Below are 20,176 nucleotides of genomic sequence, written 5' to 3'. Positions count from 1 at the left end.
TTCCATAATATAAACGATATTCCCTTAAAAATAAGTATTTACTTAGGAAGGCACTGCACAGAAAAAATAATGTATTGTATGTAGTTCTAAAAATCCTTAAGCATATGAAAATATTTTACTACATATTCTTTTTATTGCGTTCATCCTGTTTTAGAACTAGCAATACCAAATACAGTCATCTGTAAGAATGACGTTTACTTGGTTTGCTTTTGCTGTCATTTCGAGGAAAACAACGGAAGACATGTAGAAAATAAGATGTGTTGCGAGTGTTTTTCATCATGTTTGCGCCAATGGAGAGCATGGATAAGGCCTCTGTGTATTGCAGTATATGCGTTGATCATTATTATCGTAGTGCCTATTTTAATTACGAATTCTATTAACAATGGGTTCCAAAAAAGGGATCAAGGCGCACTTGTCGGTGGGGCTTTTGTTTTGCTGGCGATTCCTATATCTATTTGGGAAATAACTCAACATGTTGTGTATTACACCAAGCCGTCTCTTCAGAAACATATAATAAGGTATGTGTAATCTCGTGGCTTATTTTGAATTTTGATATCCATTTGATCAGTGATTCACAGTTTTTTATCGTCATTTCAGGATACTATGGATGGTGCCAATATACGCCGTAAATGCGTGGCTTGGACTGGAGTTTCCGGAACAATCCATCTACATGGATTCTCTGAGAGAATGTTATGAAGCTTACGTGATATATAATTTTATGAAATATTTATTGAATTACTTAAATGAAGACACGGATCTTGAAGCTTCACTGGAAATGAAGCCACAAGTTTATCACATATTCCCACTATGCTGTTTAGCTCCGTGGGAAATGGGAAGGTAAAGTTTTATTTTTAACAGTATTTACTTACAAGTTTGCAAAGTACATTCAAAATTAAGAATGGTGTGTTAATTAAATTAAGAGATGGTGTGGACATGTGGAGCGTATGATTAAGGAAAGAACTATTAAACAAATTTATAATCTGTATTTTAATAAATGATAGTGTTGTGTTTCAGGGAATTCGTACACATGTGTAAGCATGGCATCCTGCAGTACACTGTTGTGCGTCCCGTCACCACCCTCTTGTCTGTAATATGCGAATTGTCTGGAGTGTACGGGGAAGGAGATTTCCGGGCTGATGTTGCATTTCCCTACATGGTGGCCATCAATAATTTGTCTCAATTTGTGGCTATGTATTGCCTGGTTCTCTTCTACAAAGCCAACCGAGTTGAATTGAGACCCATGCAGCCCATCGGAAAATTCCTCTGCATAAAAGCTGTGGTTTTCTTTTCATTTTTGTAAGTTATTTTGTGGTTAAAAAATACATATTTTGATTCACAATGTGATAAATAACAACACAGATAATGTGTTTAACATAACGGACCTCATATGAAATAAATGAAGAAAAAAACACCATGTACCAGTTTTGTCGCCATTAGAAACTGGGTTTTAAACCTGCGAAAAGAATTCTTCGATAGTGTTTGTAATTACTTAGTAAGTAGATGAACTAGACAAAAATTTGTACAGGCTCTTAATTTTCAAATAATATGATTTAATTGAGATATCATTAAGAACAACTATAAAAAAGAAACCAAATTTACAAACACATAGGTCTGTATACAACACAAAACTGTAACTAGCACAGATAATGTGTGATTTGGTGGTACCTAGGATTCAAAACTTTATTTGTTGGAACGGGATACTCACTTTTGAATTAATTTCAGCTTAAAACATGATGTGTATCGACATCTGTCTAAAAAATTACAAAGTAAATTTTTCTTTTTTTGGTCAGCATTGATTCGGTTCATGTCTAACCTATTCACATGAATGTACAATCATGGCAGAATGGTAAATGTTGTTTAAATTGATCACTTGATAAACTAGCCAATGATAAGCCATAAGCCCTGTATATGCCTAGATTCTGTATACTGTTATTCATCTCTGTTGAGAAGTCTATGAAAATCTTGAGAACCTCCTCATTTGAAAACCATTACAATATTTTGCATTAAAAATAATTGTTCTCATTTTTCAGCCAAGGATTTATTATCAATGTTCTTGTTTACTACAAAGTTATTTCTTCAATATTCGGTACAGATAATCAAGATACCATCAAAACAATTTCTTCAAAGTTGCAGGTGGGTACAATGCAATGAGATTATTAATTATGTTTACATTTTTTCTCACCCTTATGGTGCGGTCATGCAGAAATTTTTCACTTTGTTAAGTTAAATATCAGTGCAATGCAATTAGTAATAAACATAATTGTTTTCAGGATTTCCTTATTTGTATAGAAATGTTCCTAGCTGCTATTGCCCATCACTATAGTTTCTCATATAAGCCATATGTACTGGAATCTGAGGAAACGCCATCTTGTTTTGGGGCTTTTGTTGCGATGTTGGATGTCTCGGATGTCAAAAATGATATTTCAGAACATCTGGGTGTTGTCAGTAAGTACTTGTTTTAATAATAACAAGCAATTATCACCTTTAACATTTTTTTTAACCAGATGTTTATTTTTTGACAAATTCTATCTCGACATTATTTAATGCTTTTTTTTAATTCCAAGGAGGTAAATATAATTTTGATATGCTAGTATACTTTTTTCGGAACTTTTAAGGGCCTGTTATAATTTGGAAACATGCCTTTTTTATAAGATCAAAATCTCAAGCCTTTTCATAATGATGACTCAATTCTATTGAACTACAACTAAGAATTAGTAATTAGTGGACGCCTCGATATCTTTGCATAAGTTTTAATGTGTGTTTATCAATTTAAAACAAGTCTTCTCTGGTCTCAATCTTGTGGATTAGCTTGCAGCAACAAATGACACCTCCTATACCATTCCAGTCTTTTATGTGACACCCTCTTCTTATAAAAAGAAAATCAATACAAAAATTACATGGTGCCCTATCGAGTTGGAACATCTATAAATGTCTTTATAAATATCTGTCTGACTTTGAAGTGTTGAATTTATTTAATCTAAGAATTATGAAGTACCTAAATCGTAACAAACTTGCATTAAACATAAAGGTGTAGACTGACTGGAGCATTCAATGGTAACGTAACCTCGCTCCGACTATGGATGGAGCGCTCGGCTCGCTGTACTGACTATACAAATGCTCGCATCGTAACGTGTTATGTTACGACAAAAGGGCTCCGGTCAGTCCCATCCTTAACACAATTCAGTTAAATATGGGTTATTGTCAAAGTGGGGCCTAATAATATGTTGTTTTTTTTTTATGAAAACAAATGACAATATCATTTATTCATTCATTTATAGGCAGCTCATTGAGCAGACGTCTTAGGGGAAAATCTACATATCACTTGGCGCGAGGTGAAGATGAAAGTTCCAGACTTGTTTCCGACGCTGGCCCATCCAACTCTATTACCAATCCATCAGTCAACACCCCAACTTTCTCTGATGAGCCCCAACCTCCGAACTATGCAGATGTGGTGATTAGAAGTACATACGGAGCTACGGAAAATACTCTTCCATCCCTTAATACACTTGATGATCAAATAACAACACCAGATACTGTTGATAATACCAGTAAACCCTGTTAGATAGTCTTATATGATCAAATTATGGAGATATGTATGTATATTGTATTTTGCAAAACATTATGTATGGAACTCCTTTGATGTGGTAACTTGTGAACTAATAATAATAATAATAAAACCCTTATCCGCACCCCAATGGTGCATAGGGCACTGCGTCATATAAACGCAGTGTTATCTTGATCGTTTACACATGAAGGAAAGGTGATCAGCCCTCCGCTTCAGGTACCAGTCCAGGGTAATATTGAATAAATATTACAGTGAAAAAATCACTTATATTTATTTGACCCCCCCCTGGGAATTGAACCCGGGACCTACAGAACGGTAGCCGAGCGTGCTGACCATTACACTACAGAGGCGGACATACATGATATATTACATGGTGAACTACACATGATATATTATACATTGACTTTTTACATGCAATATTGCAAATTTTCAAATAGTGCAGTTTTAAGAGAGCATAAAGGTTAAGTTTTTTTTTAACCCTAGGAATATTATGATGAAATTTGAATACAAGTTTATATAATTATTGCTTTAGAACAATGATTGACAATGCAGGTGATATGGCACTGAAATATAAGAATGACAATATAAAAATTATAAGAGAATTATTGTAATAGTGCTTGTCAAACGTGGATATATTAAATAATAGATCCCTAGGTCGATAAGATTGTCAAATATTTCCACAAATCGTGCTCACTGATGCGACAAATGGATCAAAGCAATTGAAATGATTGACATTTTGATAAAAGGCAATCTTTATCTCTGGAATAGTCTGTATTTTGTCTATGGTATCAAAGCGGCCGTCAAATTATGTTTATTTGGTAATTAAATTATGACAAAAAAATTCTTTGAATTATGTTTTTCATTTTATCTAACTAAGTCAGGCCCTTGGTTAGTGCTATTGACTCTGAGGCAGAGTTTCTAAGTTTGAACCCGCTGTAACACAATTCAGTTCCTATTTTCAATAAATTAGGCCGCTTAGGCGTAAAAAAATAGGATGAAATCAATTTTTTTTTTATAAAACAAGAATACAAATATTTTTCTTTTTAAAAAAGATTATTTTCTTAAGTTATGGAAGGTAAAACTAAAAAATGATATGAAAAAATATTACATTTTATTTGAAATCGACACTCACGGAAACACATTGACAATCTTTTACCGACCATCCTGGGGCCCATGAAAAGACCTGCGATCAGTGCAACTTGAAATATGTAACTCATCTAAGATGAATTCCTGATTATATAAACCGATTAACTGTTTTGAGGAAACACCAAATTTACTCTCAATTAATTTGAAGAGTGAAAAGTGTCTGAATCCAGTATTCAGTGGATTGTTACTACAATGTATTTTTCAGTGCCAACAGTTTTCATATAATATGAAAACAGGCAATTTCAGTGAAATTATTTGCTATTTACTTTATTTAACTGCATAATTTATGAAGTTTTCAATCTGGAGTTACTTTACATAATTATCTATATTATTATTTCTCTAACCAAATTCTTTTTGTCATAAAATGAAATAATAAACGACTCCATATCTCTCCAAACACTATCAAATTTGTTAATACTGACAATATTTTGAGTGTGTACAAATATTTACACACAAATACTGGATTTAACCCTACCGGAGGATTTTATCAAGATTTTTATTCAAATCTCAACAGAAAGATGCTTTGAGATGGAAATAGGCACTTGGTAGTTAGTGAAGTCAATCAGAAAGAATCTCACATACATAAATTACAGTTTTAGCTCTAACTACTTTACATGATATTTCAACAGATGGATGGCAACACTGAAATTTGTATGTGAAAGGTTGTCAATAAATGGATAATTAAATTTAAATGGTGTTTGTTATACAGTGTATAAAGTTATCTTTAATAACAGGTCGTAAGATCTGTAAATGTCCAAACTTCAATGCTTCCATCTCATTAACTTATTTGTCGCTTGAGATATGTATAAAAATCTTGTTTTTATAGAGGTATATAAAATGGAAGTAATTAAAAATATTTCCATTTTTTATAAAAAGTATTTTAATTTTTTTTTAATGAGGATTAAGAGCATTTATTTCTTTGTTTAGATAAGGTTGAATGTTTTGAAAAATGAATATCTGTGATCTCGAAAAATATATGAAACAATAAATGCAAGCAACTATTGTGTTAGAAATGTTGTGTAGATTTAAAAAAAATGATGTATCATTCAATAAATAAATCTTAACACACTAAAGACGGGAAAGGTATTTTTACCCGTTCGGTTGATTGATGCTCAAGGACGGGAAGGGTATTTTTACCTTCTGCGCTGGCCTCCTTTCCAAGTCAGAAATGAAGGAATTACATATTTAGTGTTTTTATATTAATATTATGTACCAATCTCTTTGTTACGGTCTTAGCTACATGTACATCATTATCAATTCCCGTGCCAGCAGTCCGCAGGTTTAAAAAATACCCGTCCTAAGTGTGTTAATATTAGTATACTCCTCATTCATAACTGTGCATATAATTAAAATGTTTTTAAATATTACAAATTACATTACTAAATACTTGAAAATTTTAAAAACAAGGATTGGGCGCGTATCCACTATGATCTCAAACAAGATTCTGGCAATTTCCTTCCTCCCATTGACAATAAATTTTGACAGGGGGCGCTAGACCAAAAAGGTTGGGAACCTGTGATCTACATAATCTTATTTCAACATTAGTGTTACTGCTATTTGTGTGAATGACTTTTTTGGATTTTTACTCATAATTACTTAAATTTGATCATAATTTTATTCAGTGATATTAGATTATTAAATATTTTTTTTCTTTTAAAATTGTTTATGAATTATAAATGGATAAGAACGATCTATTTTTTTTACACACACATTAGTTTACACTGCAACTGCTGACATGTATTGAATACTTTTTTAACTGGGAAATGGCCATAGTCTTCAAGCTGAAATTGAATATAATGTATTTTAATTTCAAGACAATAATTTTTATATCATGACATTTAATTAAGCTTTTTACAATGATTATTAAATGTCATGTCAACTGTTTAAACGTAAAATTTAAAAGTTTTTTCTACAAATTAAATGAAAAAAATGGCTACTTGATAATTCTATTGCAAACTTATGTATTATGATACAATATTATGTATTATTTCTATCGCCTCGTTTTCAAATGAAGTCTTTTCTTTATCTCAACAGACAAAACAGTTTATTGAATAATTTAATTATCTCATTACAGCAATAATGACTCTTCAAAAAATCTAAAAGATTTATATCTTTAACTTAATTATTGATAACAATTAAGATAATATTGACATTCATGGTGAATTATAATTGTAACTCGTTTTGAAAATTTTAAAATAATCTTTTGTAAAACGTTTACAAAATCATAGCTATATTTTTAATTTAACCATGTTCTATAAATGTATTTTAATAACTTTAAGTCGGCTAAATCTGTAAAGTGGTCATCTGGCCACACAGAAACGGGGAGAATAAAAATGTGATTACTTAAACTAGCCAATGACAGTTTTTAAGCCCTGTAAATGTCTACACTTCCATATTCCTATTCTCAAACAACTTATTCATCTTTGTGCATTTTTGTTTTTAATGTGTGTTATTGAATATTTATGAGAATGAACCGATGATATGTAAAGTTTGCAGATTCAAGTTACAATTTTTATTGTGAGCCATGATATATTCAAATAATATTTTTAAATAATATTGTAAAAATATATAAGTTATTATATAATTTTAAAAAAAGCAAAGAAGGGTTTTTTAGTTTCTTTAATTTTTAAAAATAAACATAATAAGTACATAACATATACATATAATAATAGGTACATAAGTTTTGGAAATACATTTATTAAGAATATTAAATCATATTCAAGCTATATAAGTAACTTTACTACAGTATAATCTCATTCATTTTATACTTTTTAAACCTGATGGTGCTGGATTGCTAGAATGTATGAAATTATTGATTTAAAAAAATTTAAAAAAAAACCCTTATCCGCACCCAATGGTGCATAGGGCACTGCGTCATATAAACGCAGTGTTATCTTGATCGTTTACACATGAAGGAAAGGTGATCAGCCTTCCGCTTCAGGTACCAGTCCAGGGTAATATTGAATAAATATTACAGGGAAAAAATCACTTATGTTTATTTTACCCCCCTTGGGAATCGAACCCGGGACCTCCAGAACGGTAGCCGAGCGTGCTGACCATTACACTACGGAGGCGGACATATTGATTTAACTGATTATTTTTATACGACCAGCATTTTGAGTAATCTGACTACGTATTGACTACAGACTGACAGACGTACCAAATGAGTGAGATGATACTGTATTTGTATTGATTTATTATGCAATAATGATGCACTTTGTTTCATGTGTTTTAAGTGAATATTTTCATAAAAAAATCATTGTAACACAAAAATATGCATTTTTATTATCAACCAACACTCAATTGAGCACCTTTGGATGGATTGTGATTATTTGGAAAAAAAAAACAGTGAATTAATGCATCATTCCATATTTATTGTCACCATATTTTTATATTAAAAAAAGCATTCTAAAAAAGCAAATCACAAAAGATCCAATTAAATTCAAATTTTCTCAATCTTTTTTGATACATACTGGCTTCAAAAACAAAACTTCATAAAATATTTTGTATACAAACTTAATGAAATAAATATTAATATATTTTTTAAAAAACTAACTTGTCTTATAGAATGCAGTGGAAACGGAATGACAATGTTGATGATCTAGCCAAAACACATTGGCACAGAATTTGGACCATTTGTATTAAAAAATCCTATAGCAATGGGTAGAAAAAATGAACTAATAAATGTTCAAAATACAATTGTAATGTAAATATGTACTTTAAAATCTTATAATAGTTACATAATACATATGTACGTAATTAGATCAATTTCATTGTTCATAATATAAACCTAAAACTATGGAATAAAGTAATCTCACAAATTATATGTAGTGTGTGTGCTTTGAGCTTATAAATATAATTTAACATAATTTTTAAAAGAAATAGAAAATCTCATTAATTTAAAGGACCAAAAATTTAAAAATTATTTAAAATGATCAAAAGTGAGAAAACAATATTTATCATTTTCCTTATACATACAAACTGATACACTGGTGATTAATGTATCAAAATAAATCTGTATTTATTGTTAGTAAAATATCAATAAAAAATTTATTAATTTGATAATTTAAATGAATTGAAAAGAAAGAAAGAAAAACTTATTCCAATTATTAATTATATTACATATAAAAAAATTATATGAGGGATCAGAATTTTATATATATTTTTTTAATCATAGTAAAATTTTAATTATTCTAATTAATTATATTTTACTGTAAAAATATAAAATCTTTATACGAATTAAGAGCAAATACTCACACTTATTTGAAAAATTGAGAGTGTAAATTCTGCTTTGAGATTAGGGAGATTTTAAAGTTTTCTTGGTCAATGTATTATAAATAGTTTCCATTCCCACTTGTCCCGCCAACACGCCATTTCGTTCCATGCGATTCCACAATGTTCCCATGAATAAAAAGTAAAACAATATGACTACTAAAAGCAACCGCGGAATATCAATATAAGTTCTCTCCGCCATTCCGACGGTGGTGAGTAGGAGAAGAAACAAACTTGTGGCATAGATGAGATACCTTCTCCCAGAATACTGAAGGGTGGCTAATGCATCTTTACACACTTGTATGGAGTCTTCCAATGTTTTCTTGTAATCCTCCGGTATTGACCGGTCCCTTGGAGATGGAGATTTCTTTATAGACAGTTTGGCGGCCACCGCTTCATGATCCGAGTAGGAAAACTTTTGATTCGGTACGAGATCAGAGAGTGGCTGACTGTATTCCTCAACGCTTACCTATATCAAAACATTTTCTTTTGTTAAATACTATTTTGCAAAGCAGAACAAGGTTAAGGTATACGTTGAAAAATATCAAACTAAAATACACGACTTAAAAACAAAGAAAAATACATGCAATCAGTATCTAATGAAAACAAGCATCTAAAAAAATTACTTTGTTTATTCTATAATCCAAAATGGTTTTTGCTAATGACACAGTACGGCTGTCCAAACTCAAAACACAGTAAGGGACTTTTTTTGTAGTACGTTTTTTTATTACAAAAAATGTACTATGTACTAAAAAAATTACCCTTACTGTGTTTTAAGTTTGGACAGCCGAGTATTGGTCGCCTCAACAGAATTTAAAATGCAATATCTTCTAGATAGAGCAACTAAAACTAGTGTTGACTCAGGATTAAATTAGATCATCGCAAAAACTAAATTGATAGTGATAAAAATAAACTTGATGATCTTATCTAAGATAAATGAGAAATCACTAGAAATAATAGATAACTACCGATTTTTAGGAATGTGGGTAAACCAAAAATAATAATCGGAGCCAGAAAAACAACAAAGTGGTGAAAGAAAATTTTTATAAAATGAGACCAATACTATGCAATACAATAATACCAGTACTGTGCAATCAAATTGATGCAAAAACTAATTATTTAATACAGTGGAACGAGCATGATGCATTCCAGAATCTTACTCATTAAACGAAACATTTTTTGTGAATGTTGTGAAAAAGGAACCTGCCCTTTTTCTGTAACTCGTTATATGTACATATTTTTGCTTGTTAAGGTAGCAACTTTTTCCTTTTTTTCCTTGCTATGCGAATTAATTGTTATGAGAGGTTTCACTGTATAGTAACATGCAATATATTTGAAATTTACCTCAAAGTCCTTTCCAGCATTGTATAGAATATAATCAATTCTTTTCCCACTAGGAAAACGACGACCCTCTTTCGGATCTGTATAAGAATTGGAAGCTCTTTCATTCGTTCCCCATTTCTCTTTTAAAATTTCTTCTGAAACCTCAATTTGAGGTAAAGATACGCAGGCATCTGTCAGAACACCAGTCTGACAAATAATTCTGTAAAAATAAACATGTTCTCATAAATTTCGTCACATATGAAACAATGATAAGAAAAATAAAAATTAATATAATTGAAATATAACTTTGTTTTAAAATCACAATAAATATTTTGTGTATTTTGAAGAACTCAACAGCCCCTCATATTGGAAGTCCTGAAGAGGAGAAGGTGGACATAGGTTGGGACATGTCCTTAGAATGCCACCTGAGAGCATCAACCCCTCATGTCTCTTCTTCCGACCCCGAGGATTCCGGCGCCCCGGAAGGCCGCTGTACAACCATTCACCGACTATACTCAGCGGAACTTCGAGACGCTGGATTGACCTGGGAGGAAGCCAAGGAGATGGCGCGTGACAGAGTGACTTGGAGATGTCTCGTGTTGGCCATATGCTCCACCTAGGGAGCGAACATGGAACATGGAAAGAAGAAGAAGAAGATAAATATTTTATTATAACTTAAGTATAATGACTACTGGCAAGCTTCGAAACCGGTAGAGATTATAATTAAGTTATAATAAAATATTTATAGTGATTTTAAAACAAAGTTATATTTCCAACATTTTGAGTGTGTCCAAATACTTGTTCACAAAATCTGGATTATCTCCAATTACAGGAGTTATTTTCATATTATTTTTTGACATCTCATCAAAGATGAAGAAGAATATGGAAGTCTGGGCATTTACGGGGCTTACGACCGTCATAGGCTGGTTTAAGTGATCTTTTTACACACGTGTAACATTCACCAATTCTACGCATTATTGACAACCACACTACTCAAATTCTTGGAAGTTCTATATATATGAACTAATTTAGAAACCTTGTTCATGAATCACTAAAACTTCACTAGAGACATCTATTGGTGAGATGTAAAGCTTTTTATCTCACCAATAGATGTCTCTAGTGAAGTTTTAGTGATTCATGAACAAGGTTTCTAAATTAGTTCATATATATAGAACTTCCAAGAATTTGAGTAGTGTGGTTGTCAATAATGGGTAGAATTGGTGAATGTTACACGTGTGTAAAGTGATCACTTAAACCAGCCTATGACGGTCGTAAGCCCCGTAAATGCCCAGACTTCCATATTCTTCTTCATCTTTGATGAGATGTCAAAAAATAAAGTTATATTTCAATTATAGAATGGAAAATCACAAAGTTATTGCTTCAAATATAAATTATAATAAAAATTTCATTTAAAAAAAGGTTGGGAGTGCCTGTGTATCGCATGTTAAAAATAAACAACACTTACTTGTAAGCTAAGTCATGTGACTGAGTATTTAAATCGCCGGCAAGAATACTAAGATCAGCACCGGCGGATGTTATTCTGATGAATTCTGCAGTATTGAAAGCTTGTAAAGTTCTATGAGCAAGGTAAATATCCTCTGTGCTATATTCTGCATGTAACTACAAAACAACAAAAGGCATGAGGTTAAAAAGATTGAGAAACTAACAATATTCATAATAATGAAATAATATTCCAAAAGTTCTTACGTGAGCCGAGTACAAATTGATGGTTAGATTGTTGTATTTTATCTTACATAAACCTACACCCTTTCCTCCGAACCAGTCTCCGTGATGTATCATGTGAACATAACCATTTAATGGCCAAGCATGAAAAAATACTTCTTCGATCGGCCATTTTGAAAACACACATACTCCTGATCCCAAGACTCCACTAAAAAAAACATAAAATCACTTTATTACTTATAAAAACCACAGTGGAACATCAGATTAATATTGCTCGAGTTTACGAACATTCTTAACATGATGTTTCAGTTTTTAAATAAATACTTCATTACCAATTATTTTGAGTATGTTCAAATCTTTACACAGTTTATCTTGATAACAATCCTTTGGTCGTAGGACATACAATCTGTAATTGCATGTTGTTAAAATACTTCATTCATACTTCTAATCCCTTATCCGCACCCAATGGTGCATAGGGCACTGCATCGTATAGAAAAAATGTTATCTTGATTGTTAAATACACGAAAGAAAGGTGATCAGCCTTCTACTTCAAGTACCAGTCCATATTAAATCAATATTATATAATCAATATTATATAGACTGAAAATTCACTAATATTTATTTCGTCACTCTTGGGAATCAAACCTGGGATCTCTAGCATTGTAGCCTAGCGCGCTAACTACTACGCTAAAGAGGCGGACGAAAATTCATAAACCCGTCAAACAACTAATAACTAACTCACCATTCTTCAACAACATTTGACAGGTTCGGAGTTTTAAGAAAGAACTAGAGTTATCTTTGTTTTCCAAAACTTGCATATGTAGTGAAATATAGATATGTATGTATCAGTGGCAGTACTTCCCTAGAAGCCCAAAAGCTCGGCTTGCCTAACAACTCCAAATAAAAATGATTAAATCTAGACCAAATGATTGAAAATACATAATTAATGCATGACTATTTTTAAATTATCATCATCATTATTAAACACATCATGATTATTAAACACTATGCATGCCATTATATGGTGATGGTACTTATTGGTTATGGTTAATATCTGAGGAAAATATTTTATTTTAGTAAACATTTTCTTTATTTCAAGCTGATGGCTATAACTTACAAAAGTTACATGTTAGCATATTTTTACAATAATTACAATACATTGTATATATTTATAATACTTTCTGGGTGCTTACCATACTGGGAATGATATGAGGTGAAGAAATTATAGGTACATCATGTATTCACGAATATGAAAAATAATGGGCTTGCCTTACTGGTAAACCCTAGGCACGCCACTGGTATGTATAGTATCCCTAGTAACTCTATAAAACATCTTCTACAAATACAATGTGGCTTACCTGTAAAAGTAATGCGAATACGGAAGAACATCAATTACTTTATTCCGAATCCTAATAAAGTCATTATCATCCCATATTTCTTGCAAACTAACAATATCATGGAGACCTTTTGATAAATACGACGCTATAGCTTCCATTCTCAGTATCCTATCCTTGGAAATATATGGAATCCCCCTAAAACATTGGATTAATGAAAACATCTGAGAACAAATGAATTAGTAGAGAAAATATAAATAATATAAAAAAATTATAGGGATAATAAACTAGTTTTGCCCATACCCAGTGACGTATAGTGTGTACTGCATTGTACGGTAGAATTCTGTTATCTTAATCGTAAATTATGTGAAGGCAAAATGGTAGTTTCAGTGCACATTAAGGAAGAAAAATTAATATTTGGCAACACAAAAAATTGTTCTTCGTAACCTGTCTTATGAACACTTTCAATACATACCTAGGAATCCAATTTGAGAACTTAAATACCTAGAATCCAATTTGAGAACTCTTTATGATAATTAAATGAAACAACCACCACTTTACCGAGGCAGACAAATACATAATAGTATTTTATGAAATTAATATATTATGAATACATTATCTTTGAAATCATTTGTACAATTTATATAAAGAAAGCTTTGTAGTAAGTCAGTTCACTCGAAAAATGTACCATATAAGTTGCTTTCAGTTAATAAATTATTAAAAATAAAACTACCACTAAATGATAACTGAGACTTTATGATACTTTTATTGTGTAAAAAAGTCAATGAATACACTCCAAAAATTACTGTTATATTTTGTTGAATAAAGTAGAAAATGTACTACTTACCAGCAATTTAGGGTTATAACTTTAACGTATATGTCAGAAAGTGCCATTGCAAAAAAAAATAGGAATAAGAATTATTGAGAATTAGAACCAGAAACCCACAAAATACAAACATAAGTCAAAGTGACAGTTCAACCATTAAACCATAGATTGCACTTCAAAACCCACAGATCATATTCAAACTCCAGTGCTGCCATAGAGCGAAAATCTTTGTAGCCCAGCAAATTTATCTAGAGCGTGTTGGAATTTTTTTAAATGGCGTAGTTTTATAAAGTTTGCAGTCAAAAACATTTTTACTATGGAAAAAATCCGGATCCCTCGGGAATTCTTCAAATTAATATGGCGAAACGAAAATGGGGTTGAAATTTCGATAGAATGTAATATGTGTTTAAGATTTTAAAAAAAATCAAAACTCTCCAGTGTCTTCATCCATATTTTAATACATACCCTTATTTTTTTTCTCCAAGTACAAAATACATTACCACAATAATATATATTATATAAAATATATTTTTTTAAATTTTATGGTTAAAACTGATTTTCTCGCTATTATTTTTCAGATATTTTAAATTAAGTATGCTTAGAGATTTAAAAAATTGGTTCCAAGTCATGGTGGACTGGGAATAGGAACCAGACTTTAGCAACAGAAAACTGACACTACCACAGGAATACAATCCTGGTGGTTACAAAAAATATATTTTTGATAATCGGCAACCGATTAAATACAGTCCAAGATAATTGTAAGTTTGCTTTTTGTAGGTATACATATATTTTATACAGTTTTGACAAAAAAAAACTTAAAACCTACTCTGCGAAAATGGTTTTCATATGTTGTTATTCCTTCTTCAAAGTACTAAATGAACAAGACATTTGTACAAATAGATATATCATATATTTAATAGTAAAATGTACAAAAAATGTTTCAACACACTTTCAACACAACTAAGTACAAATCTACATCTATCAAATATATTGACCCCTCCTACGTATCCATCCCGTCATAACCGCTAAATCATATTTTACTCAGAGATTTGAAGATTTATTTTTATATGAGTTTCATCCGAGAAAAAATTATCTTATTGAAAATATTTTAGTGTTTGTTGGAATCAAAGATAATGTAAAATTCATATGATGTATATTATAAAAAAATTATTAAAATTAAAAACAATATATTACAATAGTGTATGTACAAGGGGTCAATAAAGGTACCTAGTATAGGTAATTATATATTATATACCTACAAAATAAAAACATTAAAAAAATAATTCAATACTTAACATACCAACATTCTTGTTTCCCTTTTTATATCATTACAAATAAAATATCTAGATAAGCATACCCCACAAAATAATTTCAGACTATTCTACTGCTTTCAACTTTTTTGATTTCCACTAATCTGAATGCACGAAATATGACTGAAATTTCTTTAAAGAAAAAGCCAAAAGAGTGTGCTATTGGTTCAAAAATATCTCTTATGGATGTCAATATATTGAATATAAAAATCAATGGTGGTTGAATTAAACCATTGAACAGTGATGTAAGTAACGGCTTCAAAAAATAATCTGAAAATAGTTGAATTAATCCAACCGTCAATGGACGGACAATACTGAAGAGAATAAATCTGAAACAGAAACAAAAATGTTTTTTTTTAATTGAATTTTTTTTTTCTTTGACCACTATCCGCACCCAGATAGAACATAGAGTACCATTTCAGATTGATATGGTGTCAATTTGATCACCAATTACATAATGGTAAGGTAGTCAATCCTTCAGTCCAACTCCCCAAATAAAGTATGGAAAATATTTGATAAAATACAGATGACACAAGTAAAGGATGGCAGGGTGAAGGAAAAGGTTTAATCACAAAAGAACTTGTACAATATAAACAGTTCCCAAGTTATGCAAGGTAGTATGAGTATACGCTTGCAGCCCTGAGTACTCTGACTATTGTTTCTATTCTGCATTTTCTAACAACTATTCCTTTTGTCAATATAGCAAATCTCCTTCACTCTGAATTATAATGTAATTGCAGTTAAATATAAGATTGCACTTTCTTGCAATAGTGATTGCTATAATACTAACTACCAAAAACTGGGTTAAAATTGACTTTACCTCACTAACTGCAAAACAAATGAAGTAACAAGAGATATTGCGACATTAGCCATTCCAAATATTTGTGCCCAAAACCTCGTCGCTGCAATTTCTGTTTTTTCAGCTAAATAATCAGCACATATGGCAGGTGGACAATCAGTTGTATTATAGAATGCTGCATTTCCGTGATCAAAATAATAAAGCTCTGCCTTTTCTGTGAACCCTGTTGATCAAATAATACTTAAATTAACACGCGCTTATAATATTGAGCTGAAATACAAAATACGACAAGTAAACAGAATCATATTTGCATATATTATATCGACCCTAGCCCGACCAATTATTGTAAATACCAGAGAGCTGAAGATTGTTTTTTTCAGAAAAAAATCTACTCCAAATAAATACGGGTATATTTGATTTGGAAAAATTGAGCACATTGGAGCAACCCTTTAATCAGTACTAAGTATTTTTTTCCCAAATGAAATGTATGTTTATATTTAAAAGATTTACAAAACATAATGATCTTTTCCTAACTGTCATTTATAAAAATTTGCAATGAATGAGTTGATATGTATATACAATCATAACTGTAAAGGGTAATGCATATTTAAAACGATGACACAATGGTTTGAAATTGGTGGCCCTTTACCTTAAAAAAATTAAACATCATTAACATTAGAGATGAAATTCACATTTTAGTCAATGACCATGAAATCTCTCAGACAAGCAATAGTTCACATAAGATGAGATCAATTCATGAGAAAAGAGTTTACCAGGTAGATTGACACAAGCTTCCCCAGGATAAATGGTATGACGATTTTGATATGGATTGTCAGCTTTATATCCATATCCGGCAGTTGTAGAATTTTGTTTCCATACATCACCAGCTTGGTCCTGAAAGCAAAGCATGTTAATCTTTTTACTAAGCAATAAAAAAATGCAAACCTCCCTCCCTGTGTAGGAAGAAACCTTGGAAACATTGGCATCTGTATTTTTAACCTTAGCTGCAAGACACAGAATTAACTTTATGGATATTATATTGACTATTAATATGATATCTACAAATGGGCACTCATAAATAGTATCTATGTTTTGATGCTCATGGTCTCCAACTCCATTACCTGACCAAAACAGTATACTGTCCACTCTCCTACTACCGCCTACGCCTGCCAATGATTTTATTAGGTGATTTATATAATGTAATTACATAATTACCCTTGAATTTGTATTTTCTACAGGCCGATGATCGTTGAATGTTGTGTTTTTATAATTATTCATAAATCCAGAATAGTTTTTCATATTTTTTGCTTCATTGTAATTAGTAGCAGTATTACTTTGGTTCATGTAATGACTGCATCTAAATAAAATAAATAAAGAGTAATTTTTAAGAATGTCTTAAATAGTATAAAATATTTTCTCATTTAAAACATATTTATTGTAATAAAAATTATTACGGTGCATATGGACATGCAGATCGATTTGATATAATTCCACTTGAATATCTTACTGGCTCCAAATTTTCCATTTCCTTTTTATAAATAGGGGATGAAGAAGCACTGCTGATGCCGTCCTAATAAACATTTTATCAGTATCAGATGTTTAATAATTAATTTAATTAAACCATTTCCGCTCCCTATGTGGAACATATGGAGTCCACAAACTGTCTCCAGGCTTTTCTGTCGGCTGCCAGCTCCCTTGCATCCTCCCAAGTCAGATCTGCATCCCGAAGTTCTGACGAGAACTGCCGACGAATTGTCAGCAGTGGTCGTTGATCAGATGTTTAGGGTCATTATAATTAATTCATAATTTGTGCAATACATACTATGAAGGTAATCTGGAGATAATTTGAAGTCCAAATGCTGAAAATTGCTTGCATTACATTAATCCTCTTATATGGCTGTGAAATAAAACACCTTACAAAGGCCCAGAATAGCCATTAGCTTTGAAAATGGGTGTCTATTACAAATTTTAGGCAAAGGGCATTGAATTTGTAAGGAACAAGGAAGTAAGGCATAAATAGCAAGCAACGCAATATCACAGCTGTTGCCATAAAAAAGCTATTCAGTTCTTTTTGCCATATACTTCGCATGCCTTCCGACAGCTTTCATAAAGCTCGTTTCTTTTAGAGGGCAACAAGTTCCCAATACTGATAATTTGTCAGCAATTTTCTAAATCTAAACTTCAGGGTGCAAACCTAATTTGGGAGGATGCAAAGCAGCTGGAGTCTAGATAGTTTTTAGACTCCATAGGAAGCTCCATGTAGGAAGCGAATATGAAGTTTAGTAATTAGGTGATGTACCTATAATATATATGTACATATTTTGTATTTGTTTTATTAACATACCTGAAATTGTACTTTGGTATTTTTTGTTTCCGTTTGAACACCAGTATGACTCGTAGTAATTGGACCTTTAGTTCTTATTTGAGAGTCTTCTGACGTTTTTGAGTTTTTATTCTTGTGATGATTTTTTATCAGAACCTCAAATAAAATATTCAATATAACTTATAAATTCACTTTTTTTAGTAAATAAAGCTACAAAGAAACTTCTACATCTCTCATTATGTAAATAAAATTAGACCCATAAATACTAAATACCAAAATATAGTAAATACTAGATACTAAAGCTAACTTAATTGAACAAAAGTAATTAAATTTTGGAGGACTTTCTTATATGTATACTGAATAATAAGCAATTGAAATACAAATCTGAATTTGTGAGATTAACAAATTTAATTCCTTTCACAAAAATATTCAACAAAACTTTAAGAAAAGTATTAATAAAGTGATTGAATAATTGAAAATGAGTACCTCTACATATGATGTATTTGATGAGTTGGTTACTGTGTTCTCAGAGATATTAGACGAAATGGTTGTATCACAGGCAGATTCACATCCAACATCTATAGGGAACATTGGAGTAGGTGGACCCATTGTATCAATCACATTGTGAATATCATCATGCAAAGAGCATGATGCTTTATCTAAATATTTGTGAATATATCCCAAATATATAATACCTCATAGCAAAGTTAAGAAGGATGAAAACTACAATAAAATATGTATTTAGACAATGTCAAAAATATTTTTAACAAACCTGGTTTTGTAGAGGAATGTCTCTGCAATCTTGAGCAGTCTTTGGGCGTACAAATATTTGGTAAACTCTCGGACACCATTCTTGTATAATAATATAATATGAATTACAAAAATAAAGACATTAATTGACAAATGGTAAAAGCGTTAATTTTATTAAATGTTTGGAAGACAATAAATGTGGATGTTCTTGTTTCAAATGTATTTTTGTAGACATTTAAAAGTAGATACTCATAAATTAAATATCTCACTCACCACCGCATTAATATTGAAGCATTTCAAATAAAATATTTTAGTAAGTATATCTAATGACATTTTTTTCATATCCAAGCATTATACAAAAGTTAAAAAGGTGGACCGTCCATTCATTAATATATTCCTCATAAATCAACCCCTGCTCCTACAATACCCTTTCTAGTGATTATTATAGTATGTAACTAAAAAAAAACACAAATAATTTCAAATTAGTTTAATTTATAAATAATATTTACAAACATCGAATACATTTAAAAATACATTTTAAAAATATAGCCTTAACATATTTTATGCAGTTATAGTTTCTTTTTTTTTAAGCTGTAAAAATTATTATGGAGCTTGGAAAATTAGAAAAATTATATTATTATACAAGATACAAGCATTATCAAATTACAGTTGAACTTCTATATCCCAAAGGTAAATCATAATAATAAAAAAGTACATCACATAGAAAAATGATGGTAAAGAATATATTGAAATATTCAATGGAATTACCACATACTCAACGCATCCTAAGATATTGTGTTGCACTGTACACTAAAAGATAATTAGTTTTTTTCTCTCATATTTCT

General features: G+C 30.9%; 3 protein-coding genes across 5 annotated transcripts; 1 reads left to right on the top strand and 2 right to left on the bottom strand.

The window, feature by feature from the left end:
• The first annotated feature begins 205 nt into the window (after nt 1-205).
• LOC148308450 (transmembrane protein 184C-like) lies at nt 206-4,543 on the top strand. The gene is made up of 6 exons (XM_088261678.1): nt 206-518; nt 598-837; nt 1,015-1,296; nt 2,031-2,133; nt 2,271-2,445; nt 3,279-4,543. The coding sequence occupies exons 1-6, from the start codon at nt 256-258 to the stop codon at nt 3,560-3,562; spliced, it is 1,347 nt and encodes a 448-aa protein (XP_088117804.1). The 5' UTR covers nt 206-255; the 3' UTR covers nt 3,563-4,543.
• Nucleotides 4,544-8,863: 4,320 nt separating this feature from the next.
• Nucleotides 8,864-14,330, bottom strand: nSMase (neutral sphingomyelinase). The gene is made up of 6 exons (XM_088261679.1): nt 14,171-14,330; nt 13,348-13,521; nt 12,014-12,197; nt 11,772-11,926; nt 10,328-10,526; nt 8,864-9,452 (listed from the first exon to the last, which is right to left on the bottom strand). The coding sequence occupies exons 1-6, from the start codon at nt 14,215-14,217 to the stop codon at nt 9,009-9,011; spliced, it is 1,203 nt and encodes a 400-aa protein (XP_088117805.1). The 5' UTR covers nt 14,218-14,330; the 3' UTR covers nt 8,864-9,008.
• A 426-nt stretch (nt 14,331-14,756) lies between these two features.
• LOC148308448 (uncharacterized) lies at nt 14,757-19,503 on the bottom strand. 3 transcript variants are annotated; one of them, XM_088261748.1, is made up of 8 exons: nt 19,354-19,503; nt 19,068-19,240; nt 18,603-18,737; nt 17,713-17,828; nt 17,474-17,615; nt 17,032-17,152; nt 16,280-16,481; nt 14,757-15,788 (listed from the first exon to the last, which is right to left on the bottom strand). In XM_088261748.1, exons 1-8 carry the CDS (start codon nt 19,430-19,432, stop codon nt 15,521-15,523), a joined length of 1,236 nt encoding a protein of 411 aa, XP_088117874.1. In that variant the 5' UTR covers nt 19,433-19,503; the 3' UTR covers nt 14,757-15,520. The 3 variants fall into 3 exon arrangements, with proteins under 3 accessions (XP_088117874.1, XP_088117875.1, XP_088117876.1); XM_088261749.1 differs by having other exon boundaries at nt 19,068-19,159; XM_088261750.1 differs by having other exon boundaries at nt 14,758-15,788; nt 19,068-19,304; nt 19,354-19,481.
• Between the last annotated feature and the right edge of the window lie 673 nt (nt 19,504-20,176).

Source organism: Brachycentrus maculatus, unplaced genomic scaffold (assembly GCF_059751285.1).
Source record: "Brachycentrus maculatus isolate JH-2025_06_01 unplaced genomic scaffold, ASM5975128v1 h1tg000166l, whole genome shotgun sequence".
Classification (NCBI taxonomy): Eukaryota; Metazoa; Arthropoda; class Insecta; order Trichoptera; family Brachycentridae; genus Brachycentrus; species Brachycentrus maculatus.
This window is presented reverse-complemented; position numbering and strand designations above follow the sequence as displayed.

Bases quoted from the DNA above. Each gene is read 5' to 3' on its own strand.
- nSMase (XM_088261679.1), bottom strand. From the start codon at position 14,217: ATGGCACTTTCTGACATATACGTTAAAGTTATAACCCTAAATTGCTG. The intron at 13,522-14,170 runs GTAAGTAGTACA...CCAATGTTTTAG, and splicing joins GTTATAACCCTAAATTGCTG to GGGGATTCCATATATTTCCA. The intron at 12,198-13,347 runs GTAAGCCACATT...TGTTTTTTTTAG, and splicing joins TATTCGCATTACTTTTACAG to TGGAGTCTTGGGATCAGGAG.
- LOC148308448 (XM_088261748.1), bottom strand. From the start codon at position 19,432: ATGGTGTCCGAGAGTTTACCAAATATTTGTACGCCCAAAGACTGCTCA. The intron at 16,482-17,031 runs GTAAACTCTTTT...TTTGATCAACAG, and splicing joins AGCTTGTGTCAATCTACCTG to GGTTCACAGAAAAGGCAGAG. The intron at 15,789-16,279 runs GTAAAGTCAATT...TTTCTGTTTCAG, and splicing joins TTTGTTTTGCAGTTAGTGAG to ATTTATTCTCTTCAGTATTG.
- LOC148308450 (XM_088261678.1), top strand. From the start codon at position 256: ATGTGTTGCGAGTGTTTTTCATCATGTTTGCGCCAATGGAGAGCATGG. The intron at 519-597 runs GTATGTGTAATC...TCGTCATTTCAG, and splicing joins CTTCAGAAACATATAATAAG to GATACTATGGATGGTGCCAA. The intron at 2,446-3,278 runs GTAAGTACTTGT...ATTCATTTATAG, and splicing joins AGAACATCTGGGTGTTGTCA to GCAGCTCATTGAGCAGACGT.